This window comes from Pelobates fuscus, chromosome 1 (genome assembly GCF_036172605.1).
Source record: "Pelobates fuscus isolate aPelFus1 chromosome 1, aPelFus1.pri, whole genome shotgun sequence".
Lineage (NCBI taxonomy): Eukaryota > Metazoa > Chordata > Amphibia > Anura > Pelobatidae > Pelobates > Pelobates fuscus.
In genome coordinates, this window is record NC_086317.1 from 122,803,264 (window position 1) to 122,825,862 (window position 22,599).

The window sequence follows — 22,599 nt, forward strand, 5'->3', positions numbered from 1 at the left end:
CCTGTCACTACCCCCCTAACCCCTGTCACTACACCCTAACCCCTGTCACTACCCCTCTAACCCCTGTCACTACCCCTCTAACCCCTGTCACTACCCCCCTAACCCCTGTCACTACCCCTCTAACCCCCTAACCCCTGTCACTACCCCCCTAACCCCTGTCACTACCCCTCAACCCCCCTAACCCCTCTCACTGCCCCTCTACACCCTAACCCATGTCACTGCCTCTCCACCCCCCAACCCCTGTCACTGCCTCTCCACTCCCCCCCACCCCCTGTCACTGCCCCTCTACCACCCTAACTCCTGTCACTACCCCCCTAACCCCTGTCACTACCCCTCTATCCCCTGTCACTACCCCTCTACCCCTAACACCTGTCACTGCCCCTCTACCTCCCTAACCCATGTCACTGCCTCTCCACCCCCTTAACCCGTTACTGCCCTTCCACTCCCCCACCCCCTGTCACTACCCCTCTATCCCCCTAACCCCTGTCACTACTCCTCTATCCCCCTAACCCGTTACTCCCCCTCTACCCCCTAACCCCTGTCACTAACCGTCTACTCCCGCTACCTCCTGTCACTGCCTCTCCACCCCCCTACCTCCTGTCCCTCTACCCCCAACCCCTGTCTTTGCCCCTCCACCCTCCTAACCCCTGTCGCCCACACAGTGCACCCCTCACAATCATACACACTGTACCCCACACACACTGAATCCCTCACAATTACACAAACTGTACCCCTTACAATTACATACACTGTACCCCTCACAATCACACACTGCACCCTTCACAATTACACCACACTGCACTCCTCGCAATCACACACACTGCACCCCTTACACGCTGCACCGCTCACAATCACACACGGCACCTATGTATATTTGTATATATTTATATATATATATATATATATATATATATATATATAAATATATATATACAAAACAAATATAGCTTGGCACTCACCCTATCTCAAAAATAAAGTTGTAGATGCCTTGGTGCTATCCCACGTGTAAAGGATATATAAGTAGAAATAAGGGAAGCACTCTCCGGTCTTCATAAAAAGTCCTTCAGTATTTTATTTCAAATTTTACAAATTACAATCGACGTTTCGACCCCTCAGGGTCTTCCTCAAGATCAGTGTATCAATAAACAATAGCCAAATATATAACACAATCAATAATGTACTCACCAATCGTGACTGAATCACCTCACCTCCTCCGTGTGCACCCGGAAGTGAATTAGCGATCACGTGACTACGTGACCTGCCGTGTTGCGTGCGTGCTGACGTGTACATGTGTTGCTAGGAAACCCATATACAAAACATATTCCAGAGTTATCTATCCCGAGCTGTGACAAAGGGGGTGCCACGGTCATTCAGTCTTATCAAAACTATCAGGCAGAAATTTATAAGCAACTAAGTGACACGCTTACATATGCCAAACTCACATTTGATCCGACTAAGAAATTCCAGAAGAGGATACAAAACCACATAGATATGGGTATACAATGTGGATACTTGGACACCAAAACAGCACAATTTTTACAAGTGGAACATCCAAAACACCCAATATTATACACTCTACCCAAGATCCACAAAGACCCACTACAACCGCCAGGAAGACCCATAGTATCCGCCAGAGACAGCTTACTTGAACCGATCGCTAAGTATATTGATATTTTTATCAAAGACAGCGTATTGGCGCTACCCACATGCCTACGTGATACACAAGACTTCATGTCCAAGATTAAACAGGATCCCGGGGTGGAAAACACAGCCCTGCTGGTAACGATGGACGTACAAAGTCTATATACGATCATACCACATAGGGAAGGCATACAAGCGCTCAGAGATATTCTCATCAAATCTTCGGTATATGAAGGACCCCCTATCGAATACCTCATGGAATTTCTGTTGATAGCACTCTCCTGTAATTTTTTCAAATTTGAAAACCAATTTTTTCTTCAGTTGGCTGGGACTGCAATGGGTGCGGCCATGGCACCAGCATACGCCAATTCCTACATGTTCATGTTTGAACAAACGCATATCCTACGAAAATATGGACAACACATTAAACACTACTATCGCTTCGTCGATGACGTGTTTCTCATTTGGACTGGGACCTCCGTGGAGCTGGAAAAGATGACCACTGAAATCAACCAACTATCCACACCAGTTAAGCTAAGTGTAGAACAAGACACACTATCTATCCAATTCCTAGATGTCACAATATACAAGAAAGATGACAAACTTGAATTCACCCTACATCGAAAAAGAACAGATCGAAATACTCTACTCATGGCTTCCAGTTTTCATCCCAAACAGTTTAAAAAATCACTACCGATATCACAGTTTCTGAGGGTCCTCAGATACAATACGGAAACGGACAAACGAGACACACAGATCCAAGAGATGTGGGAAAGATTTAGAGAACGAGGATATCTACCGTGTACACTCAAGGCGGCACATACTAAAGCAGTGGACATCTGGAATCGTGAGAAAACTACTCCCAAAAATTTGACAACATCCAAAACACAGAGGATCTATCTCCCTATCACTTTTCATACAGGTACTTCGATCATCAGAAACTCCATTCATAAAAACTGGGGTATGCTCAGATCGGACAAAACTTTACCTAGGACATTCTTGGAAACACCCATACTAAGTTATAAAAGAAACAAAAATTTGAAAGATCTTCTGGTTAAGAATGATCCTACAGCCAGTTATCGCAAGCCCGCTCTGATCTCCAAGAAAGGTTGCTTTAAATGCAGTGGGTGTGTGACATGTGGCCATATGATCAGTGGGACAACTTTCGCCCATCCTCATAGTGGCCTAAAAATCAAAATACCACACTATATTACGTGTACCACTGATCATGTCATATACATGATCACATGCCCCTGCGGACTCTCATATGTGGGGAAAACCGACTTGACACTACGGGATCGCATAAGAGGACATAGATCCACGATCATGACCGCATTCAGGGATCAACACAGTGACAAACCAGTGGCCAAACATTTTTTAAACCTGGAACACAGACTCCCGACTCTCAGATTTGTGGCCATAGATCACGTTCCCCCCATGTCCAGAGGAGGGGACAGATCGAGGATCCTGCTACAACGAGAGGCCCAATGGATATATCGATTGGACACTGTCGCCCCTAAGGGGCTCAATGAAAATATTACTTTTTCTATGTTTCTATAATTGTGATGTGAACTACCGTGAGATGTGTTGTTAGATATCTGAATTTTTCATTATTTTTATTTTCTCTAGTTTTTTCTAGTTTTTTCTATTGTTTCTATTGTTTCTATTTTTTCTATTTTTTTCATTCTTTTCCATTCTTTCTGGTGTGTCTGTCTCTCGGTCCGGGATGCCTCCTGTTGGTTCCCTTTCGATAGAATAGGTCTTGAGAAATGATTAGTGCCTCAATAATATGGCTATATGTCTCTTAGTTGTCGACCCTTTATACACAGAGCTGTAATAGTTATTATTGACAGTCATGGTATAGCTGCCCTGCTTTGTGTCTTTACATAGATTTTGGTCATCTTTGGCCAGCTCTCCATTGTTATGTTTGATATGATATGGTGGATATTACCATTGTATTTATTCTTTATGTCCTATGTATTTATGTATATAAGATAAGGTGATATAGCTCTCGTGGGAGATCTACATGATATTTATGCACATTTTTTTCACTGCATGCAGTTTGGCACAATTTTCATTGCATGATCACAAACGTGGATTCACTTTAAAAGTCTTACAAATTGTTACATAACATTCTTTTGCATCTTATATAGCTCTATGCATAGCTATTCTTACATTTCCTATGGTTCACATTTAACCTACATATTTATTCACATATCTTCACACAGCTCGGGATAGATAACTCTGGAATATGTTTTGTATATGGGTTTCCTAGCAACACATGTACACGTCAGCACGCACGCAACACGGCAGGTCACGTAGTCACGTGATCGCTAATTCACTTCCGGGTGCACACGGAGGAGGTGAGGTGATTCAGTCACGATTGGTGAGTACATTATTGATTGTGTTATATATTTGGCTATTGTTTATTGATACACTGATCTTGAGGAAGACCCTGAGGGGTCGAAACGTCGATCGTAATTTGTAAAATTTGAAATAAAATACTGAAGGACTTTTTATGAAGACCGGAGAGTGCTTCCCTTATTTCTACTTAAATATATATATATATATATGTGTATGTATGAATGTATGTGTGTGTGTATGTGTATATAAAAATACATATACACGCGGCGTGTGTGTTTGTGCTTTAGGGTGCACACCCTAATGCAACAGGCTGCGCACGCCTATGGTATAGACATGGACAAGCACCCAATCAAACTAGATTTATTTATGTGTGTCTTACAATATAACTTATTTAAAACTCTATAGACATTCAAACACACACCAACAAACCTAATAAAACAAAACTAACTGTACTTACTGAATAAAAAGGTTTTCTAGTTGAGTGCACACCTGAAAATAAAAAATATTTATTTTAGTGGAAAGTGTTGTCACTTAATAACAATTAATAAAAAAAAGTCCAGTAAAGTTATGTACTAACAAGATGGTACTACCATGAAACACATTAAAGGGACAGTTAAGGCACCATAACAACTTCATCTAAATGAAGTTGTTATGGTGCAGGATGCCCCCCGTTAAACCATTCTTGAGGCAGCCCGGAAAAGAGTTCTGGGCTGTTTAGGTCACGTGTGCTGGTGGTGCAACTAGTCCCTGGCACACAATTCAGAATAACTCTGGATGTGCGGCGTTTCAAGCTGAAGTCTTTCTTCAACCCAGTTTACAAAAAAAAAGAGGTTACCAGCTAGTGTTGGTGATTTGGTGCAGAAGAAGAATTATTTAAAATCATCTTCCTTTATTGGCTCAAACGCTGAAAAATAACACTTACGTCTTCATTCTCCTGCAAAGTGACAGCATAGATGTCTAGAAAAATAACCAAAATAAATAATCAGAAATATTTCTTAAATAATAGTCACACAGTAGAGGACGGATTCAATTTAAAGTCCACACGTTACTCTTGCTAAAATAGTTTTTCTTATCTTTTCTACTCATTATCAAAGAAAAAACAAGTCTAAGTAACATCCACATGAATGTCAGGACCCAAGGGTTTCCAGCAGAACATTGACCAGTGCATAACACTTTTCTTTAAGCCTGCCTTCTTCCCATCCTGTTGCCCTCTCTTTCCCAGGTAAACGATGCACACCAACCAGGCCATCCACCTGAACTAAAAGAAAATGTGATTCATCAGACCTGGCAACCTTCTTCCACGGACCAATTCTGAACGGACATCCCCATTAAAGGTGCTTTCGGCCATGGACAAGAGTCATCGTGGGCACTCTGACTGATCTACAACTAAGCAGTCTTATACACATTAAACTGCGATGAACTGTGTGTTCTTACATCTCTTCTGTCGTGGCCAGCATTCATTTTTCAGCAATTTGAAGCTTTTCTATTTGATCGGACCAGATGGGCTTTCCGTCAATCCCCACGTGCATCAATAAGCCTAAGGCACCTATGACCCTAACGCTGGTTCACTGGTTGTCCTTCCTTGCACCACTTTTGGTAGGTACTATGCACCACATACCAGGAAGACCCCACAAGATTTTAGAAATGCTCTGACCCAGTCATTTAGCCATTGTTTCTGCTAGCAACACATTAAATTCAAGAACTGACTGTTCACTTGTTACCTAACATATCTCACATTTTGACAGGTGCCATTGTAACAATATGTTATTCATTTCACCTGTCAGTGGTTTTTAATATATCTAACTACAACAAAAGACAAAAAAATGTGTTAAAATTGTGAGAAGATGAAGAGGATTAAGCTCACCCAGAGCAAAAACCTAAAGGAAGTTTGGCAAAGGAAAACAAAAGCTCTAAGATATGCGAGTGGGCCAATTTATCACTTATTGTGATTTTTCATTTTACTGTGTTACACTATGATTGCTTTTCTCTTATTTTCTGCCTTTTATTTTCTGCTCATACTTTTTAAAGATAGAGTTTTGATAATTTTTTGAAAGTATAACACTGGCACTTTACACACTCTGTTTAATATTTTTTGTAACTTTTGGGTGATAGTGTGGGGACACTTATTAGAAGGGCAGCATGTGCACTGTTTTGTAATTAATTTCATGACTTTATACGGTGGAGCCATTTATAGCATTAGGTCTGCCTACCACGACAAAGTATTTGGCAAAAAAAGATGATTACAAATGTTACAATAGTGAAAACCATTGACTGACCTCCTGAATAATTGCAGTGAGATGAGAAATTGCAGAATAACCCAGGGGACGCTTCAAGAAAACAAAAAAAGTAAATACAGTTATACATACAAAGCACAAACAAAAATTAAATAAGTAACAGGCAGAAATTCTCAAATATAGCACAATGACAGAGTTGCACAAAAGCTCTATGGCTGTGATATAATTTCAGACATTTTACTTTTAATGGCTCAAGTTAAATAATTAGGACTGCCAGTTCATTCTTCAATATGATTTATTAATGTTACCATCAGGGTTAAGATAAGGAAAACAGCTGGGAAAGCAGCATTTTAGATTAGCATAATTCCAGTGTTTTAGGATAAAACTGGCAAAAATGTTATTACTATTGTTATTACTATTGTTAATGTTATTACTATTATTACTATAACGCATGCAGGGTCCTTCAATAAAGTGAGAATTGTTGCATAGTGAATGTAAACATACTTACAGTTATTATTTAAATCACACTGGTTATCAACTGCAAACAAGATTTAAACAATAAAATTAGAAAATGAATTACTGTTATTGAATGATTCTTAACTCCTGACATCACTGCAATATCAGACAGTGTAGGTGGCGATCATTCGTCTCACTAAGTATCCACCATTTTATTGTAGCATATAAAATATATACTTATGATATAGAGTATATCTCTGTATTGGAGTGTTAAACTATATGAGATGGCATTCTAACACATATTCACCATTTACAGGGATATTTGCTAAAATGATAATTCAAGGGGAATTTAAAGTGAATTTCAAGTTTAAAGAAATACTATATGCACCCTGACCACTTCATCTAAATGAAGTGGTCTGGGTGCTTTGTGCCTTCTGTTTTTAACCTGCAGCTGAAAACATTGTCAGTCTGTTGGAATGGCAACACATTCTATGCAGGGTCAACCTGTCCCTAGTGGCTGTCATACTGACAGCAAATAGAGGAGCTTCCTTGAAATAGCAGAATAAAAATCTGCTATTTAATCAGACAGTCTGATTGACGCAGTGTGGTGTTTTGCTGCGCATGCGCATTAGCCTCCAAATGTTTTCCTATAGTAAAGCATTGGATTGACCTAGATCAATCTCAGCCAAAGAGGCAGCGCTTCTCTGAGGAGACCGGTGTTGCAAGGGAGAAAAGGTTAAAAAAACTTCCTTTTTTATTCCTTGCTTCTATGGCACGGTCACTTAAATGGTGGTTACACGAGAGAAGAAAGGACCACAGGCACTCCAAATTGAAACCGTATGCAGATTTATTAGGAAAAAATGCAACGCCAAGCAACGTTTCGACCAACAAAGGTCTTTTTCAAGCTTGAAAAAGACCTTTGTTGGTCGAAACGTTGCTTGGCTTTGCATTTTTTCCTAATAAATCTGCATACGGTTTCAATTTGGAGTGCCTGTGGTCCTTTCTTCTCTCGTGTATAATTCTGGGATTGCTGGTCCTGATCCGGAGCACCCTTGGCCGCTGGGATTGAGTGCGGTTCCCACCATCTACTTTGTTTAAATGGTGGTTACGGCACAATAGCTTTAGAAAACTATAGTGATCCTCTAAGGTAAAAAAGTCAAACAAGAAACATTATCTGACTCAGCTATGCTCCCAGTTTGGTGTATTTGGCCTTACATTTGAAATTTATTTTGAATTCCCTCTCATAGATTTCCATATATATATATATATATATATATATATAGAGTCCATGTGTCAAAAAAAAAAAAAAAAAATCTGGTACAGTTTAAAAAAGTAGACCTGTCATTCATTTGGATGAGCTGCATTTGCTTTTTGGACTTCTATTGAGGCTGTTCTTGGCTAGACTAGCTACTAGTTTTCCAGTAAATATATACAATGATGTTTACTGATGAATTTAACATATATAGCAATAATATATATGGGAATAGGCAAAACAGAAACAGCTAACAATATATCAACACCCAGACATTCATTGCATTCATAACATGACAGGAGTTGAAGTGCTAAAGGATTCATTTAGGTCACTCCACTTTTAGAGAAACACAAGGATTAAAGGACACAGGCATAGCCAGGTACTTGTCCTAAAAACGACAAACCTCTCTTAAAGAGACGAGCAAGAGATTCTGTGTACCAATCATTTGAATTACCCAGGCCAGAAAACATCCCCCTCTCCACTTTGATCTGTATTATTTGTAAGAGGGAATCTTTTAAATATTTTTAAGATCAATCAGAGGTTTTCATGATACTTAAAATGAGAACTAAATGCAAATCCTCATTGGTAGATGGGATTGTTGCTGTATATTTTTGTTATCTATATTAAGGACAACATGTTTAATCATTTATAGTCTGAGCTACAGGTAGGCTAGTTTGTTTGCGGCAGTTACATTAGAGCATAACTATCATTGCCAGAAAAGTGTTAATTCTTTGCTTATTTGCCCCACTAAACACTATTGCTACATTTACTGGGGTGAACAGAGCAGTATAAGTAAGTAAAAAACATTTACCTCCACTATACTCCCACATTTTGGAAGCTTCACCACTACATTAGGCCTCAGGCACGAGCATGTACAATTGGGCATCTAACAGATGTTCCATACATGTTCATGGAAGAGTTTACTAATTTATGTACGTCGTCTGGCCTTGGCTGGCAAAGTTTGTAAAGAAAAGTCTTAACAAACATAAATAATTTTTCAAATCTTAGCACAATTAATAGTTATAAAGGTTATGCTAAAAGTGTGTGATAGTTCCTCTTTAATTTTCTCATAAAACAATATCTAATAAAACATCTGGTCTACACTTAAGCATTATAAATGATTAGGTACAGTATACATACCTGTTGTATTGCTTGTGTACGTTGAAGAAGACAAAGTTGTTTCATAAGTATTACTAGAGTCTGTGAAGACAAACAATCACATTGTTAAAAAGATCCCTATTGACAATGCATTAAATTGTATCTCAGCGCATTATCTCAGAGCTTGTGTCTGTGTGTCAGTGAACTAGTCTGCCGTGAGTATGTGTTTGTGTGACAGTGAGCTTGTCTGTAGTGAGCTTTTGTGTGCATATCAATGAATTTGTCTGTAGTGAGCTTGTGTGTATCAGAGAGTTTGTATGTGCTAAGTTTGTGTGTGCCAGTAAGCTTGTCTGCGTGTCAGTGATCTAGTTTGTGTCATTGCGCCTATTTGTGTGTATTAGTGAGATTCTGTGTTTGTGTCAGTGAGATTGTCAGTGAGTGAGGTGTCATAAATAGCAGAAGATGTGCCTGCGAGTGAAAGGTGCAGATTGGTTGCGAATAGCCAGAACAAGTAAACAAAGTCAATAAACTAAAAAAAAAAAAAACGAACAAACAGCAGAGCAGGGCATGCAAATATACAGCTGCATGCCTGCATCTATGTATATACACATTGATCAAATATAGGTAAAGTGGGAGTATAGAAATAAATATATAAGACATTAAGATGGGTGTTTAAATAAAGTTTTGGTAGTGTGTCAGAAAGCCAGAATTTACATTAAGTCCTTAATTTCTGGTGTTAAAACTTGTGATAATTTTTCCCTTTAAGAACTTTAATCCTGAGATTTTAGATGGAGTCTGGGTAAAGTGGTAATCAAGAGGGTCATTCTGAGATGCAGCTTAAAGGAACACTATAGTCATCTAAACAACTTTAGCTTAATGAAGCAGTTTTAGTGTATAGATCATGCCTCTCAGCTTTTACTGCTCAATTCACTGTCATTTAGGAGTTAAATCACTTTGTTTCTGTATATGCAGCCCTTGCCACACCTCCCCTGGCTATGATTGACAGAGCCTGCATTAAAAAAAACAAAAAACTGGTTTTACTTTCAATCAGATGTAATTTACCTTAAACTATTTTATCTCTAGCTCTGTAAATTGAACTTTAATCACATACAGGAGACTCTTGCAGGGTCTAGCAAGCTATTAACATAGCAGGGGATAAGAAAATCTAAATTAAACAGAACTTGCAATAAAGGAAGGATAAACTTTAGATGACTCTTTACAGGAAGTGTTTAGGAAGGCTGTGAAAGTCACATGCAGGGAGGTATGACTAGGGTTCATAAACAAAGTGATTTAACTCATAAAATGGTAGAGAATTGAGCAGTGAGACTGCAGAGACATGATCTATACACCAAAATTCCTTCATTAAGCTCAAGTTGTTTTGGTGACTATAGTGTCCCTTTAAGGTCAGTTTCTCCAACGTAGCAACCTTCGTCACACACTGTACACTGTATCATGTACACCACGTTTGCAGATGTGCACAAATATGATCCTTTAATGTTGTGTTATTTGTTATTGTTTCTGGCTGTGTTATTGCCACATATATGTTGGCACGGTTTGCAGAGTGATTTGTTGCATTGTACAGTGCCATTCTGTGTGAGCTCCTGTTCAGCGGTCAATTTGCTGCAGACCAATCTTTGTCTCAGGTTAGTTGCTTGTTTGAATGCTAGCGTCGGGGGCTCAGGAAATATTTCCTTGAGTGTGAGGTCCCATTAAATGAACTGCTGTAGATCTTTAATAATTTTACGTACTCCTTGTAGAGTTAGGGTTGTAGGTAACTATCTGCTGGATTTTTTTTTGGATTTTTTTTTGTATTGGATTAGCCATTCCCGTGGTGTGTATTTACTTGTACTGGCTATTTTCAACCAATCTGTGCCTTTCACTCTCAGGCACATCTTCTGCTATTTATGACACCACACTCACCCCCTCACTTTCTCTAACAACATCAGTTGTTTTAAGTGTTAAACTGTATCATATTTATCAGTGTTGCTTTATTGCAGAGGAAGAGAGGAAAACTCTCAAAAGCTTGTATTTTCAGTATTATGTTAGTCCAATAAAAATAAATAAAAAGTTCATACTGCAATAGCAATACTCTGGTATTATTGCATCTTGTCAACTGGACTAATACTGCTAATCCAATCTACACTCATATATATACATATACACACAAAAATATAAAACAATGTCCTTGCACACTGGCTATAATAAACAATAATGCAGTGTGCTTATTATTAATATTATTATTGTTATTTATATAGCGCCAGCTTATTCCGCAGCGCTTTACAATAAAAGGGGAATTTACCAAATGAGACAATAACAAAATGTAACAGGAACACTAGGTAGTTGAGGATCCTGCTCAAACGAGCTTACAGTCTAGAGGAGGTGGGTATAAAAACACAATAGTAAGAGTATTGAGAGAGACAGCAAATAGACATGGTGGGAAAGTAGCAGAACTGGAGGTGAGAGTGGAGTGTGGCCCTATAGGAGAGAGTGAGAGGAAGGTTTGAGAGATAGAAGTTACTCTTGGAGGCCATAAGCATTCCTGAAAAGATGGGTTTTAAGGGACTTCTTAAAGGATTGAATAGTAGGGGAGAGTCTGACAGGGGGAGTCAGGCTGTTCCAAAGAAAATGAGCTACCCATGTCGTGAATTTGCAGTAAGGGTGTGAGCAGCAGAAAGGAGAAGGTCACTAGTAGAGCGGAGAGACCGAGAGGGGGCATACCTATGAATCACTGAAGAAATGTAAGAGGGGCTAGAGTTGTTTTTTAGCTTTATAGGTAAGGGTTAGTATTTTAAAATGACACCTGTAGGGTACAGGCAGGGCCGGTGCAAGGATTTTTGCCGCCGTAGGCAAAAAAAAAATTTGCCGCCCCCCCCCATATGTCCTGCCCACCATGTGACATCACAATGCCCCGCTCATATGCTCTGCCATATGGGCCAACGTCAGTCTGCACAAAGTGTCTTTTATCTGAAAAGACAGTGTGTTTACATTAAAAAGCCTACAGGCACAGGCTATAGACACCAGAACCACTACATTAATCTGTAGTGCTTCTGGTAACTATAGTATCCATTTAATGTGAGGTAAATTAGAGATTAATGCCACTAATAATATATTGGATTGCCTACTTACCACCAGATGAGGACAATAGGCTGATGATGGGCTCAGTCTGGCACAAAGGTCTGGTGTAGAACAGGAAGCAGCACCATTTTTTGGGGCCCCTTACACAGCTCAAGGTCTGGGCCCCCAGGGCTTGACCGTGAGTATGCCTACAATGCCCACACATAAATCCACCTACATGGCCCACCCATGAGTTCTCTCACAGGTAGTGGAGTGTATGTGTGTAGGGGATGTTTTATGTGTTATTGTAGAGGATGTAATGTGTGTGTTCTTATAGAATGTAGTGTATAGGGATACCAATTTGTGTAAGGGATGTAGTGTGTGTATAGTGGATGCAGTGTGTGTTTGCGTGTAAGGAATGCATTGTATGTTTCTGTGTGTGTGTGTGTGTGTGTAAGGGATGCAAGGTGTGTTTCTGTGTATGTAATTGAATGCAGTGTGTGTCTGTAAGGGGTGCATTGAGTGTGTAAGAGATGCATTTTGTTGCTGTGTGTAAGAGAATGAGTGTTTGTGTGAGCGTAAGGTATGCATTGTGTGTTTCGGGTGTGTCTGTGTGTAAGGATGCATTGTATGTTTCTGTGTGTGTGTGTGGGGATGAATTGTGTATGTGTGTAGTGTAAAAGAGAGGCTTTGTGGGGTAGGATAGGGACTGAGAGGGGAGCAGCTCTTTATTTTTTTTTAAAAAAATGTCATAGTGCTCTCCCCTCCTGTCAATTAGTGATTTCCCCTTCCCTCCTGTCCCTCAATGTTCTCCCTTGGCCCCCTGTCCCTCTGCAGTCCCCCCTTGGTGGTATTCTCACTCCCCCTCCCCCTCCCCCTCTTAGTGGTTCTCACTCCCCCCCTCCCCCTCTTAGTGGTCCTCCCTCCCTCCCTCAGTGGTCCTTCCCCTCTTCCCCCCTTAGTAGTCCTCCCTCTGGCAAACCCCTAGTGGACCTTCCCCCCTCCTCCCTCAGTGGTCCTTACACCCCACCCTCTTCCCCAGTGGTCCTTACTGCCCCCCTCCTCCCCCAGTGTTCCTTAGTGTCCCCCCTCCTCACCCAGTGATCCTTAGTGTCCCCTCCCCCTCCTCCCCCAGTGGTCCTTAGTCCCCTACCCCCTTAGTGGTCCTTAGTCCCCTCCTCTTCCCCAGTGGTCCTTAGTCCCCCCTCCTTCTCCCCCAGTGGTCCTTAGTCCCCCCTCATCCCCCAGTGATCCTTAGTGTCCCCTCCCCCTCCCCCTCCCCCCCAGTGGTCCTTAGTCCCCCCTCCTCCCCAGTGATCCTTAGTCCCCCCCCTCCTCCCCCAGTGGTCCTTAGTTCCCCCCCTCCTCCCCAGTGGTCCTTCCCCCCCCCCTCCTCCCCCAGTGGTCCTTAGTGTCCCTCCTCCCCCAGTGGTCCTTTGTCCCCCCTCCTCCTCCCCCAGTGGTCCTTAGTGTCCCCCCTCCCTCCTCCCCCAGTGGTCATTAGTGTCCCCCCTCCCTCCTTCCCCCAGTGGTCCTTAGTCCCCCCCCCCTCCTCCCCCAGTGGTCCTTAGTTCCCCCCTCCTTCCCCAGTGGTCCTTAGTGCCCCTCCTCCCCCAGTGGTCCTTTGTCCCCCCCTCCTCCTCCCCCAGTGGTCCTTAGTGTCCCCCCTCCCTCCTCCCCCAGTGGTCCTTAGTCCCCCCCCCCACCCCCAGTGATCCTTAGTGTCCCCTCCACCCCCCTTGTGGTCCTTAGCTTACCTTTGTTTCCTGTACCAGGCCGCCGGCGGACTGAAAGGAAGTGAGCACTTCCTGTCAGTCCGCCGGCGGCCGGGTACAGGAAACAGAGGTACCTGTCCCGCGTTCCGCGCCGCCCGACCACGCTACATTGAGAGACCGGCAGGAGGGAGTGCTCTGCCGGTCACTTAAATCCGGCCGCCCCCACACAGCAGTGCTGCGCCGCCTGGGGCTTGTTAAAGCGCTCAGGCGGCGCAGCATGAGGAGACGCACCGGTGATGACCGGGTGCAGGGATCCGGCGCCCCCTGCTAAGTTGCGCCCTAGGCGGCTGCCTAGGTCGCCTTACAGGTGGCGCCGGCCCTGGGTACAGGAAGCCAGTGTAAGGATAGACAGAGGGGTGAGGTGTGAGAGGAGCGACAGGAGAGAAAGATCAGCCTGGCAGCAGCATTCCCCATAGATTGTAGGGGGCAGTACGGCTTCTGGGGAGACCAATTAGGTGAGAATTACAGTAATCAATGTGACAGATTACTAGAGCATGAACAAGCTCCTTGGCAGCATCTTGCGTAAGAAAGAGGCGTATGCAGGCAATGTTTTTAAGTTGTTATCAACAAATTTTAGCAACAGACTGGACATGAGGTGCAAAGGTGAGGCCAGGATTAAAAGTGACAGCGAGCTTGAAAGGATGGGGTGAGGCAGGTACGGTCAACCTGCAGGGAGAGTGAAGGAGGAGGATCAGTGTTATGAGGAGGACAAATAAGAAACTCAGTTTTAGAGAGATTGAGTTTCAGAAAGTGGGAGGACATCCAATCAGAGATAGAAGAAAGGCAATTGGTGACACGTTGTAGGACAGGAGAGGAGAGGTCAGAGTAGGAGAGATATATCTGGGTGTAGTCAGTGTACAGGTGGTAGTGGAATCCAAATGAATTAATGAGTTTGCCAAGAGAGGTAGTATAGAACAAAAGGGGACCAAGAACTGAACCTTGAAGGACTCCGACTGAGACAGTATGAGGAAGGAGGTACTGTTGGAAAAAGAGGCACTAAAGGAGCATTGGCAGAGATATGAGGAGAACCATGAGAGGTCTGTGTCACAGAGACCAAGAGATTGAAGAGTTAGGAGAAGGAGGCCATGATCAACAAGGTAGCAGAGAGGTCAAGAAGAATTAGTATGGAGTAGTTGCCTTTGGATTTGGCTGTGATTAGGTTGTTTGTAACTTTAATAAGAGCAGTCTCAGTAGAGTTGAGGGGACGAAAGCCAGATTGAAGAGGATCGAGTAGGGAGTTGGAATTTAGGAAGCGAGACATACGAGTAAAAACAAGTCTTCTAGAAGCTTTGAGGAAAAAGGAAGCAGGGATATGGGAAGATAGTTGGAAGTGGAAGACCTAGGGATGGCTTTTTTAGGATGGGTACGACAGTAGCATGACAGTAGCATGCTTGAGAGGAGCAGGGACAACACAGGATAAAATAGCAGTTTAGGATGTGTGTTAAGGATAGTACAAAACAAAGGGTGAGAGCTCTGACGAGGTCTGAAGGTACTGGATCAAGCAGACATGTGGTGGGACAAGAGGAGAGGAGAAGCGTAGCCACCTCCTGTTCAGTAACTGGAGGGAAGTCTTGGAGGGTAGGGATAGTATGATCCAAGTGAGGTTGAGATAGAGGGGAGAAGGGAGGAGACTACATTCCTTAACTGTTTAATCTTGTCAGTAAAGTAACATGCAAAGCTATCAGCTGAAAGATTAGTTTGTGGGGTGGTCACAGCAGGGCAAAGAAAATAGTTAAAAGTATTAAAGAGATGCCTAGGACTGCAGGAGCATGAACTAATGAAAAGAAAAGTAGGACTGTTTGGCAAGGGTGAGGGCTGCACTGTATGAGTGCAAGACAAATTTATAGTGTAGAAAGTCTGACAAGGTGCAAGACTTCCTCCAGCAGCGTTCAGCTTAACGGGAGCATCTCTGCAGGTAGCGGGTTGACTTAGTGTGCCACAGTTGGATACGCACCCTCCTTGAGGAGCATGCTTGGAGTGGTGCTGCAGCATTTAGGGCAGAGGTGAGGGTAGCATTAAATGAAGAGATAGCCAGAGAGGGACACGAGAAGGTAGGATGGATGAGAGTTTGGAATGGAGATCAGCTGAGAGTTGCTGGAGGTCAAGAGAATTCAGATTCCTCCTGAGTTGCGGGGGCTTAGCGGAAAGTGAGTATTACAGAGATTGGAGACTGAGCATGCATTTAAAAAAATAAGATTTAGGGTATTGCCAGCTACATGTGTGGAAGAATTAGCCCATTGTGATAGCCCAAAGGAGGAGGTAATTGAAATATGTTTTGAGGCTACTGAGGACAAGGGTGGGTTAATGTAAATATTGAATTCCCCTAGAATTAGGGATGGGATATTGCTTGAGAGGAAGTAAGCAAAATGGTCAAGGAATAGACAAGAAGAACCTGGGGGCCGATAAATAACTGCAATGTTTACAGATATGGGTTTGAATAAGCAAATTTAGTGAATTTCAAAGGAGGAGAAAGAGAGGGAAGGGGGGGGGGGGTAGAGGTTTGAAGGAGCAGTGGGGAGAAAGGAGAAACCCTACACCACCACCTTTACTGTCAGACTGTTTTGGGTTGTGCGTAAACTGTACACCACCATAGGATAATAAGGCAGGGGTAGCTGGGTCAGAGGGAAAGAGCCAAGTTTCAGTTAAAGCAAGTAAGTTTAGGGAGTGTGAGATTAATAAGTCATTGATAGAAGTAGATTTAGTTATGTTGCACACAGAGCGTGCATTCCAGAGGGCAGAATAGAAGGAGGGCTTAAAGAGAGAGTTACATGGGATGGATATGAGATTAGCAAGGTTTCTGGGTTGGACACAGGGTAGGTAGGTAGAGGACATTGCCAGCTGCCAGGAGCAGAAGCATAGAAAGTAAGAGAAGGTCGGAGTGGGAGTAAGATTTAATTGTTTTGGTTGAATGTTTGTATTTTGAGGTTTCAGAAGTAGTAGGAGGAGAAAGGGTGTGGATCAACAGAGAGAGGAGGGGAGTAAACCAGGAGCAATGAAAATGGTGTCAGTAGGGACAGGTAAGCAGAACGATTGAGCGATTTTAGTAATGAGAGAAGTGAGGGTGAAACTGAAAAATAGTAGAGAGAACATTGTTAAGTAGTGTTTTGTTAGAGATGAGGGAATTATAAGGGCAGCTAGGGCAATAGGAGAGCGTGGAGGAATGAAGGGTTAACTGGTCTGTGGCATGGGAATGGAGGTGTTGCAGGCATAGGCGTGCGCAGCCTATTGCATAAGGGTGTGCATCCTAAAGCACAAACACACACGCCGCATATATATTTATATATACACACACACATACACTGCTGTGTGCGTGTGTGAGGGTGCTGTGTGTGGGTGTAGGGGCGCTATGTTTGTGTGAGGGCGCTGTGTATGTATGTAAGGGTGCTGTGTATGTTTAAAGGTGCTGTGTGTGTGTGTGGGTGGGTGCTGTTCGTGTGTGTGTGTGTAAGGGTGCTGTTAGTGTGTGTGTGTGTAAGGGTGCTGTTAGTGTGTGTGTGTGTCTGTGTAAGGGTGCTATGTGTGTGTTTGTGAGGGTGGTGTGTGTGTGTGTGTGAGGGTGCTGTGTATGTGTGAGGGTGCTGTTAGTGTGTGTGTGAGGGTGCTGTTAGTGTGTGTGTGTAAGGGTGCTGTGTGTGTAAGGGTGCTGAGTGTGAGGGTGCTGTGTGTGGGTGTGGGCTCTGTGTGTGGGTGTGGGCTCTGTGTGTGGGCAGCTATGTTTGTGTGAGGGTGCTGTGTGTGTTTAAGGGTGCTGTGTGTGTGTGTGTAAGGGTGCTGTTAGTGTGTGTGTATGTGTGTGTGTGTGTGTGTGTGTAAGGGTGCTGTGTGTGTGTTTGTGAGGGTGGTGTGTGTGTGTGAGGGTGCTGTTAGTGTGTATGTAACGATGCTGTGTGTGTGTGCGTGTGTGTGTGTAAGGGTGCTGTTAGTGTTTGTGTGTGTGTGTGTGGGTTCTGTGTGTGAGGGGGAGCTGTTAGTGTGTGTGCTGTGTGTGTAAGGGTGCTGTGTGTGTCTGTAAGGGTGCTGTGTGTGTGTGAGGGTGCTGTGTGTGTGTGTGTGTGTGTATGTAAGGGTGCTGAGTGTGTAGGGGTGCTGTTAGTGTGTGTGTGTGCGTATGTGTGTGGGTGCTGTATATGTGATGGTGCTGTATGTGTGAGGGTGCTGTTAGTGTGAGGGTGTTGTTAGTGTGAGGGTGTTGTTAGTGTGTGTGTGTGTGTATGTGTACGTGTAAGGGTGCTGTACGTGTGTGGGTGCTGCCTGTGTGAGGGTGCTGTCTGTGTGTGGGTGCTGTTTGTGTTTATTTGTTTGGAGGGACTGTAGGGGGTGGGGGGGACCATTTAGGAAATAGCCACCCTCCATTCTTCCCTTTTGTAGGGAGGGTGGGCCGTGCTGCTGCCATCCCTGGTGGTCCAGTGGCGAGTGAACGCTAGCCTGTGGGGCTAGAATTCACTCACGCGAGATCTGAGCGTTGCCGCGGCAACGCTCCGACCTCACGAGAGGAACCCGACAGGGCTGCTGGCTAGAGCTCCCCGGGTCCTCTCCTGCCTCCCTCCCTGCCTGTGTGCCTCCCTCACCGGCCCATGGAGGCACATAGCGAGGGCTGCAGGGATTAGAGCACCTGGCACACCACGTGCGCACACCTATGGTTACAGGTGAGAATAAGATGTTAGACATGATTGGTGTGTTTGGAAGACCAGGTGATTTGAACTATCTATAAATGTAGTGAGTACCATGGAGAGGGTAGGGTGTGGGGCAGGGTGGGTGGTAATCTTTCAGAGATGCTACCTCAGCATAAGGCTTTTGAGCTGCAAGACTTGCTAGCTGTGAGTTCTGGTATCAATCTTTTAAATCTGTTTGCTGGGGCTCAGACTGAAATGGAAAGTCTGGGTTTAGATTAAAAAAAAAAACGGCAATTATGGGTGGAGAGAGACATGCAGATATTGAGGTGAGAAAGGGAAATTAAGAGGAGGAGAGGGCATTTGAGATTATATATATACACACAAAGAAACAAAAAATGTCCTTGCACACTGGCTATAATAAACAATAATGTTGTGTGCTTAGCCCTGAGGAAAGACTAAAATGTTGACCGACCGTAAAAAATGTTTATGCCACACAGAATTGTGAAGCTTGTAATGTAGAAATAAAGAAAAAGCTTTTTTTAATCAAAAAGTCTGTGAGTGCTACCAATCTATTTTATATTTTGAATATATATATATATATATATATATATATATATATATACATACATACACACACACTACATGGCACAATGACTTATAGGACTTGCATACATTGCTTGGTATTCCCAGTCTGGCTCTGGATGCCATTAGCTTATACAGAGCCACTGCCTCCATGTTCTTCCTTCTAGTCTTCTGCTGCTCCTTGGACTTCTGCTGCTAGGAGCCCATGTCAACATTGTACTCAAAAATACAACGCTGAAGTCTATGCAAGATCCCGTGAGACCGCATGATCCTCCATAGACAAAGCCTTTTTCCTGTTAGCCGTCACACTTTATCTCTTCTACTCTGCTCTCATCTACCCCTTCAATTACACATTGCACACAAGTCATTAGATACAGAAACTCTGTCTACTCCAAAACGTGTGTTAGCTGTCCTTAAATGGGCACTCTATGTACCCGCATAAGTAATGTTCATTGTGCAGTTTAGGTCACAGTAATTTATGATGGGTGAATCTTTTTATTCATCTTATTTTTTTTTAGTTGTGACAAATATAATTAATAGGCCCACACTTTGCAATGTACCGTGCTTCCCTTTTTTGCTGCAAAAACACTTCCATACACGATTTCCAAAAACTATAAAGGATATTTGCTAAAGTGAGAATTCAAAGTGAATTTCAAATTTAAGGCAAATGTAACTGACATGGAAACATAGCTGACTTGAAAATTGTTGTCTAGTTCAGCTATTTGGCCTTAAATTTGAAATTTACTTTTAAATAAACTCTGAATTCCGGATAATACTCGCTTTAGTGAATAACCTTTTCTATTCCTGCTACATGCCTTATACAATCCAACGTTTCCATCACTTTCTAAAATCGGTCACAAATGTTCATTACACCCACCAACTTTTCAACATCCTTTTTATCTGCTCTATTTTGTGACTATATTTGTAATGAATCAAAACCTCCTGCACAAGGGGGTTATACATTTTAAATACAATAATCAAATGTGCAAATAATATCTGCACATCTGCCTTGAAACAATGTAACCTCAGTGATATAATATATTCACCTGTGTTCTTTGGTGGTGTTACCTTTGCATCTGAAGAATTTCCATTACCTGTATTATAGAGGTATTTTAATAATAAAGACAATAAACATACACACACAGACTAAAATAAGCTCTAATATTGAAATGTTACATTACCAAAGTTATTTTTATAGATATCCACATTCTAATTTACACTTATGGAATATTTAAGTTAACAGGCAAATATTTTATTTGATATGTTACTGAGCAATGAACTAAGCATTATCCTTATTCTTATCATAATCCTTATATCCTTGTTGGCTACTAGGTTTCAAATCTGCTGTTTTGCTCTGATGTGACCTATATCATGTCAGCCAATGTGTAGGGTGACTTAAATGTATTAATGATTATGGTATACCCAGGACATACTTGAAAACGAGAGAAATCTCAATGTATCTTTCCTGGTAAAATACTTTATAAATAAATAAATAATAAATAAATAATGGGTTCTGCAAGAGGACCTGCCTAAAATTTAAACATAGTAACTATGTAGGTACATATTGAATCCACAAAAATTGAAAATGGTTAGAGACAGATGACTGATCTCTTGTACTATCTTTAGCTGTTTGGTGGGTAGACTCATTAAAAGTAGCATGGTCCTGAGGTGGGAGACCATCCTATGACTTCTAGCTAATCTTCTCAAACAATTCCCACAATAATCCGTATTGAAGTTCATATTGCAATAAATGTGGCTTAACATTTTTATTTTGGTTACCACACCATGCAGAAATGGGGCAAATCATAGAAAAACAGGTTTACCTTGGTGTGTAGATTATGAAATTCTACGTAAAATAGACTTTGCAATAAAGGAAGTTTAAACATTAGATCTCTGTTTACAGGAAGTGTTTAGGAAGGCTGTGCAAGTCACATGTTATGAGGTTTGACTAGGGCTGTAAAAACATAAGAAAAAATTATTTTCCTGATCATTATTCATGGCAGAATTTACTCATGGGTTAGCACCTCCCCTCACAGTAGAAAGGACAGGAAACAGAACTCTGAAATTGGTATAAATAGATCCTGCCCCTTCCCATCAGGCAGTGTTAGTAACTAGCTTCACAACTCACATAGTAGATGGGTAGGAATGTAATGCTGCCATTAATAATGATCAGGAAAAGAAAATTACAGTAAGTACGAAACAATTTTCCAGATTCCTGATCAATCGTGGCAGCATTTACTCATGGGGAATACCCAAGCAGTATATATAGTGGGAGGGACAGAGTTCAAATACAGCTAATAGTTATAAAAAACATTGTTGAGCTGCATAAACCTATTAAGCCTTATAGAAGGCCAAACCAGCAATAAATAGGGTTCAGAGAAGTTATTTTGGTCAGCAACCCCTTGGCATTCAAATACCAGGAATATCCTGGAGAATCCCGTGTCAGGTAGAAATTATGGTCCTGATAATCAAACCTATAAAAATTAGCAAGGCTAGACTAATACAAGACAAATGCTTGCAAGAAATAAGGCACCAGTCCTGTCTATTGTGCAATGTAGAATAATTAAATAGATTAGAAGAGAACCTTCTTAAAACAAAAACACGGTCTAGAAATTAAACAGAAGTTAATGCTCATCTCTAATATTGATTTTAAAAAAAACAATGTATGGCACTTTCAAATTAGAACCATGTCAAAGGCAACACTTCCAGAGGTAAGCCTGAAATTACAGACAATGCTGAATGAAAACAGTCAAATCCTGCTATCAAACAGGGAGCAGAATTAAATTGAAAATCCTACTGTTCTCTGGAAGTACGTATTTATTAATGACAGTTTACACTGCTTCATCTTGCCTTGTGAACTACTTACCAGTAGATGCAGGAAACAAAACAATATCTGCCTGTATGAAAAAGTTAGAGCCTAGTAGAGAAATAGGCTGTCATTAACACATTGCAACAATGACTAAATATACTGTAAACATATAGTGTTCCCTATTAAGGGTTAATAAGTATATAGGGATGTATATAAAAAATACCCCTCTCTGTCTCATTAGAGATATCTTTGCCAGAAGCTCAAGGAAGCAGGCTGAAGGGTCAGTGTTAGGACCCGCTTAGGGGGGTCTGCCTTGATGTTGGCAGGCGGGCATTCCCTCCAATGGCCATTGGAGCAACTAAATGACCTCCATTTGTCTAAATATACATAGGGATTAAGGAGAGAGCGCAGGTAACTTTTTCTTTTCTTTGGTTTTTACTATATATTGGGGCTGATGTGTATTGTAGTCCTTGCTGCCGGCCCAGTAGTAATGGGAGTGAGTGCAGGACTTCTCTTTTTGTATTTGTATTTACTTTGTATCACACAGCCTGGTTACAATGCTGCCGCCCATCCCATGTGTTCCCTATTAAGGGTTAATAAGTATATAGGGGTGTATATAAAAATACCCCTCTCTGTCTCATTAGAGATATCTTTGCCAGAAGCTCAAGGAAGCAGGCTGAAGGGTCAGTGTTAGGACCCGCTTAGGGGGGTCTGCCTTGAC

The 22,599-nt window shown here is 42.1% G+C and overlaps 1 protein-coding gene across 1 annotated transcript in view; it reads right to left on the minus strand.

Moving 5' to 3' along the window:
* Positions 1 to 22,599, minus strand: part of ADGRG2 (adhesion G protein-coupled receptor G2) — a 148,544-nt gene that overhangs the window by 57,295 nt on the left and 68,650 nt on the right. Inside the window, exons 6-12 of the mRNA XM_063444698.1 lie at positions 21,936 to 21,986; positions 20,116 to 20,163; positions 9,088 to 9,147; positions 6,748 to 6,777; positions 6,282 to 6,332; positions 4,928 to 4,962; positions 4,463 to 4,494 (exon numbers count right to left, since the gene is read on the minus strand). Coding sequence (XP_063300768.1) covers positions 4,463 to 4,494; positions 4,928 to 4,962; positions 6,282 to 6,332; positions 6,748 to 6,777; positions 9,088 to 9,147; positions 20,116 to 20,163; positions 21,936 to 21,986 — 307 coding nt within the window. The remainder of the gene's footprint in view (positions 1 to 4,462; positions 4,495 to 4,927; positions 4,963 to 6,281; positions 6,333 to 6,747; positions 6,778 to 9,087; positions 9,148 to 20,115; positions 20,164 to 21,935; positions 21,987 to 22,599) is intronic.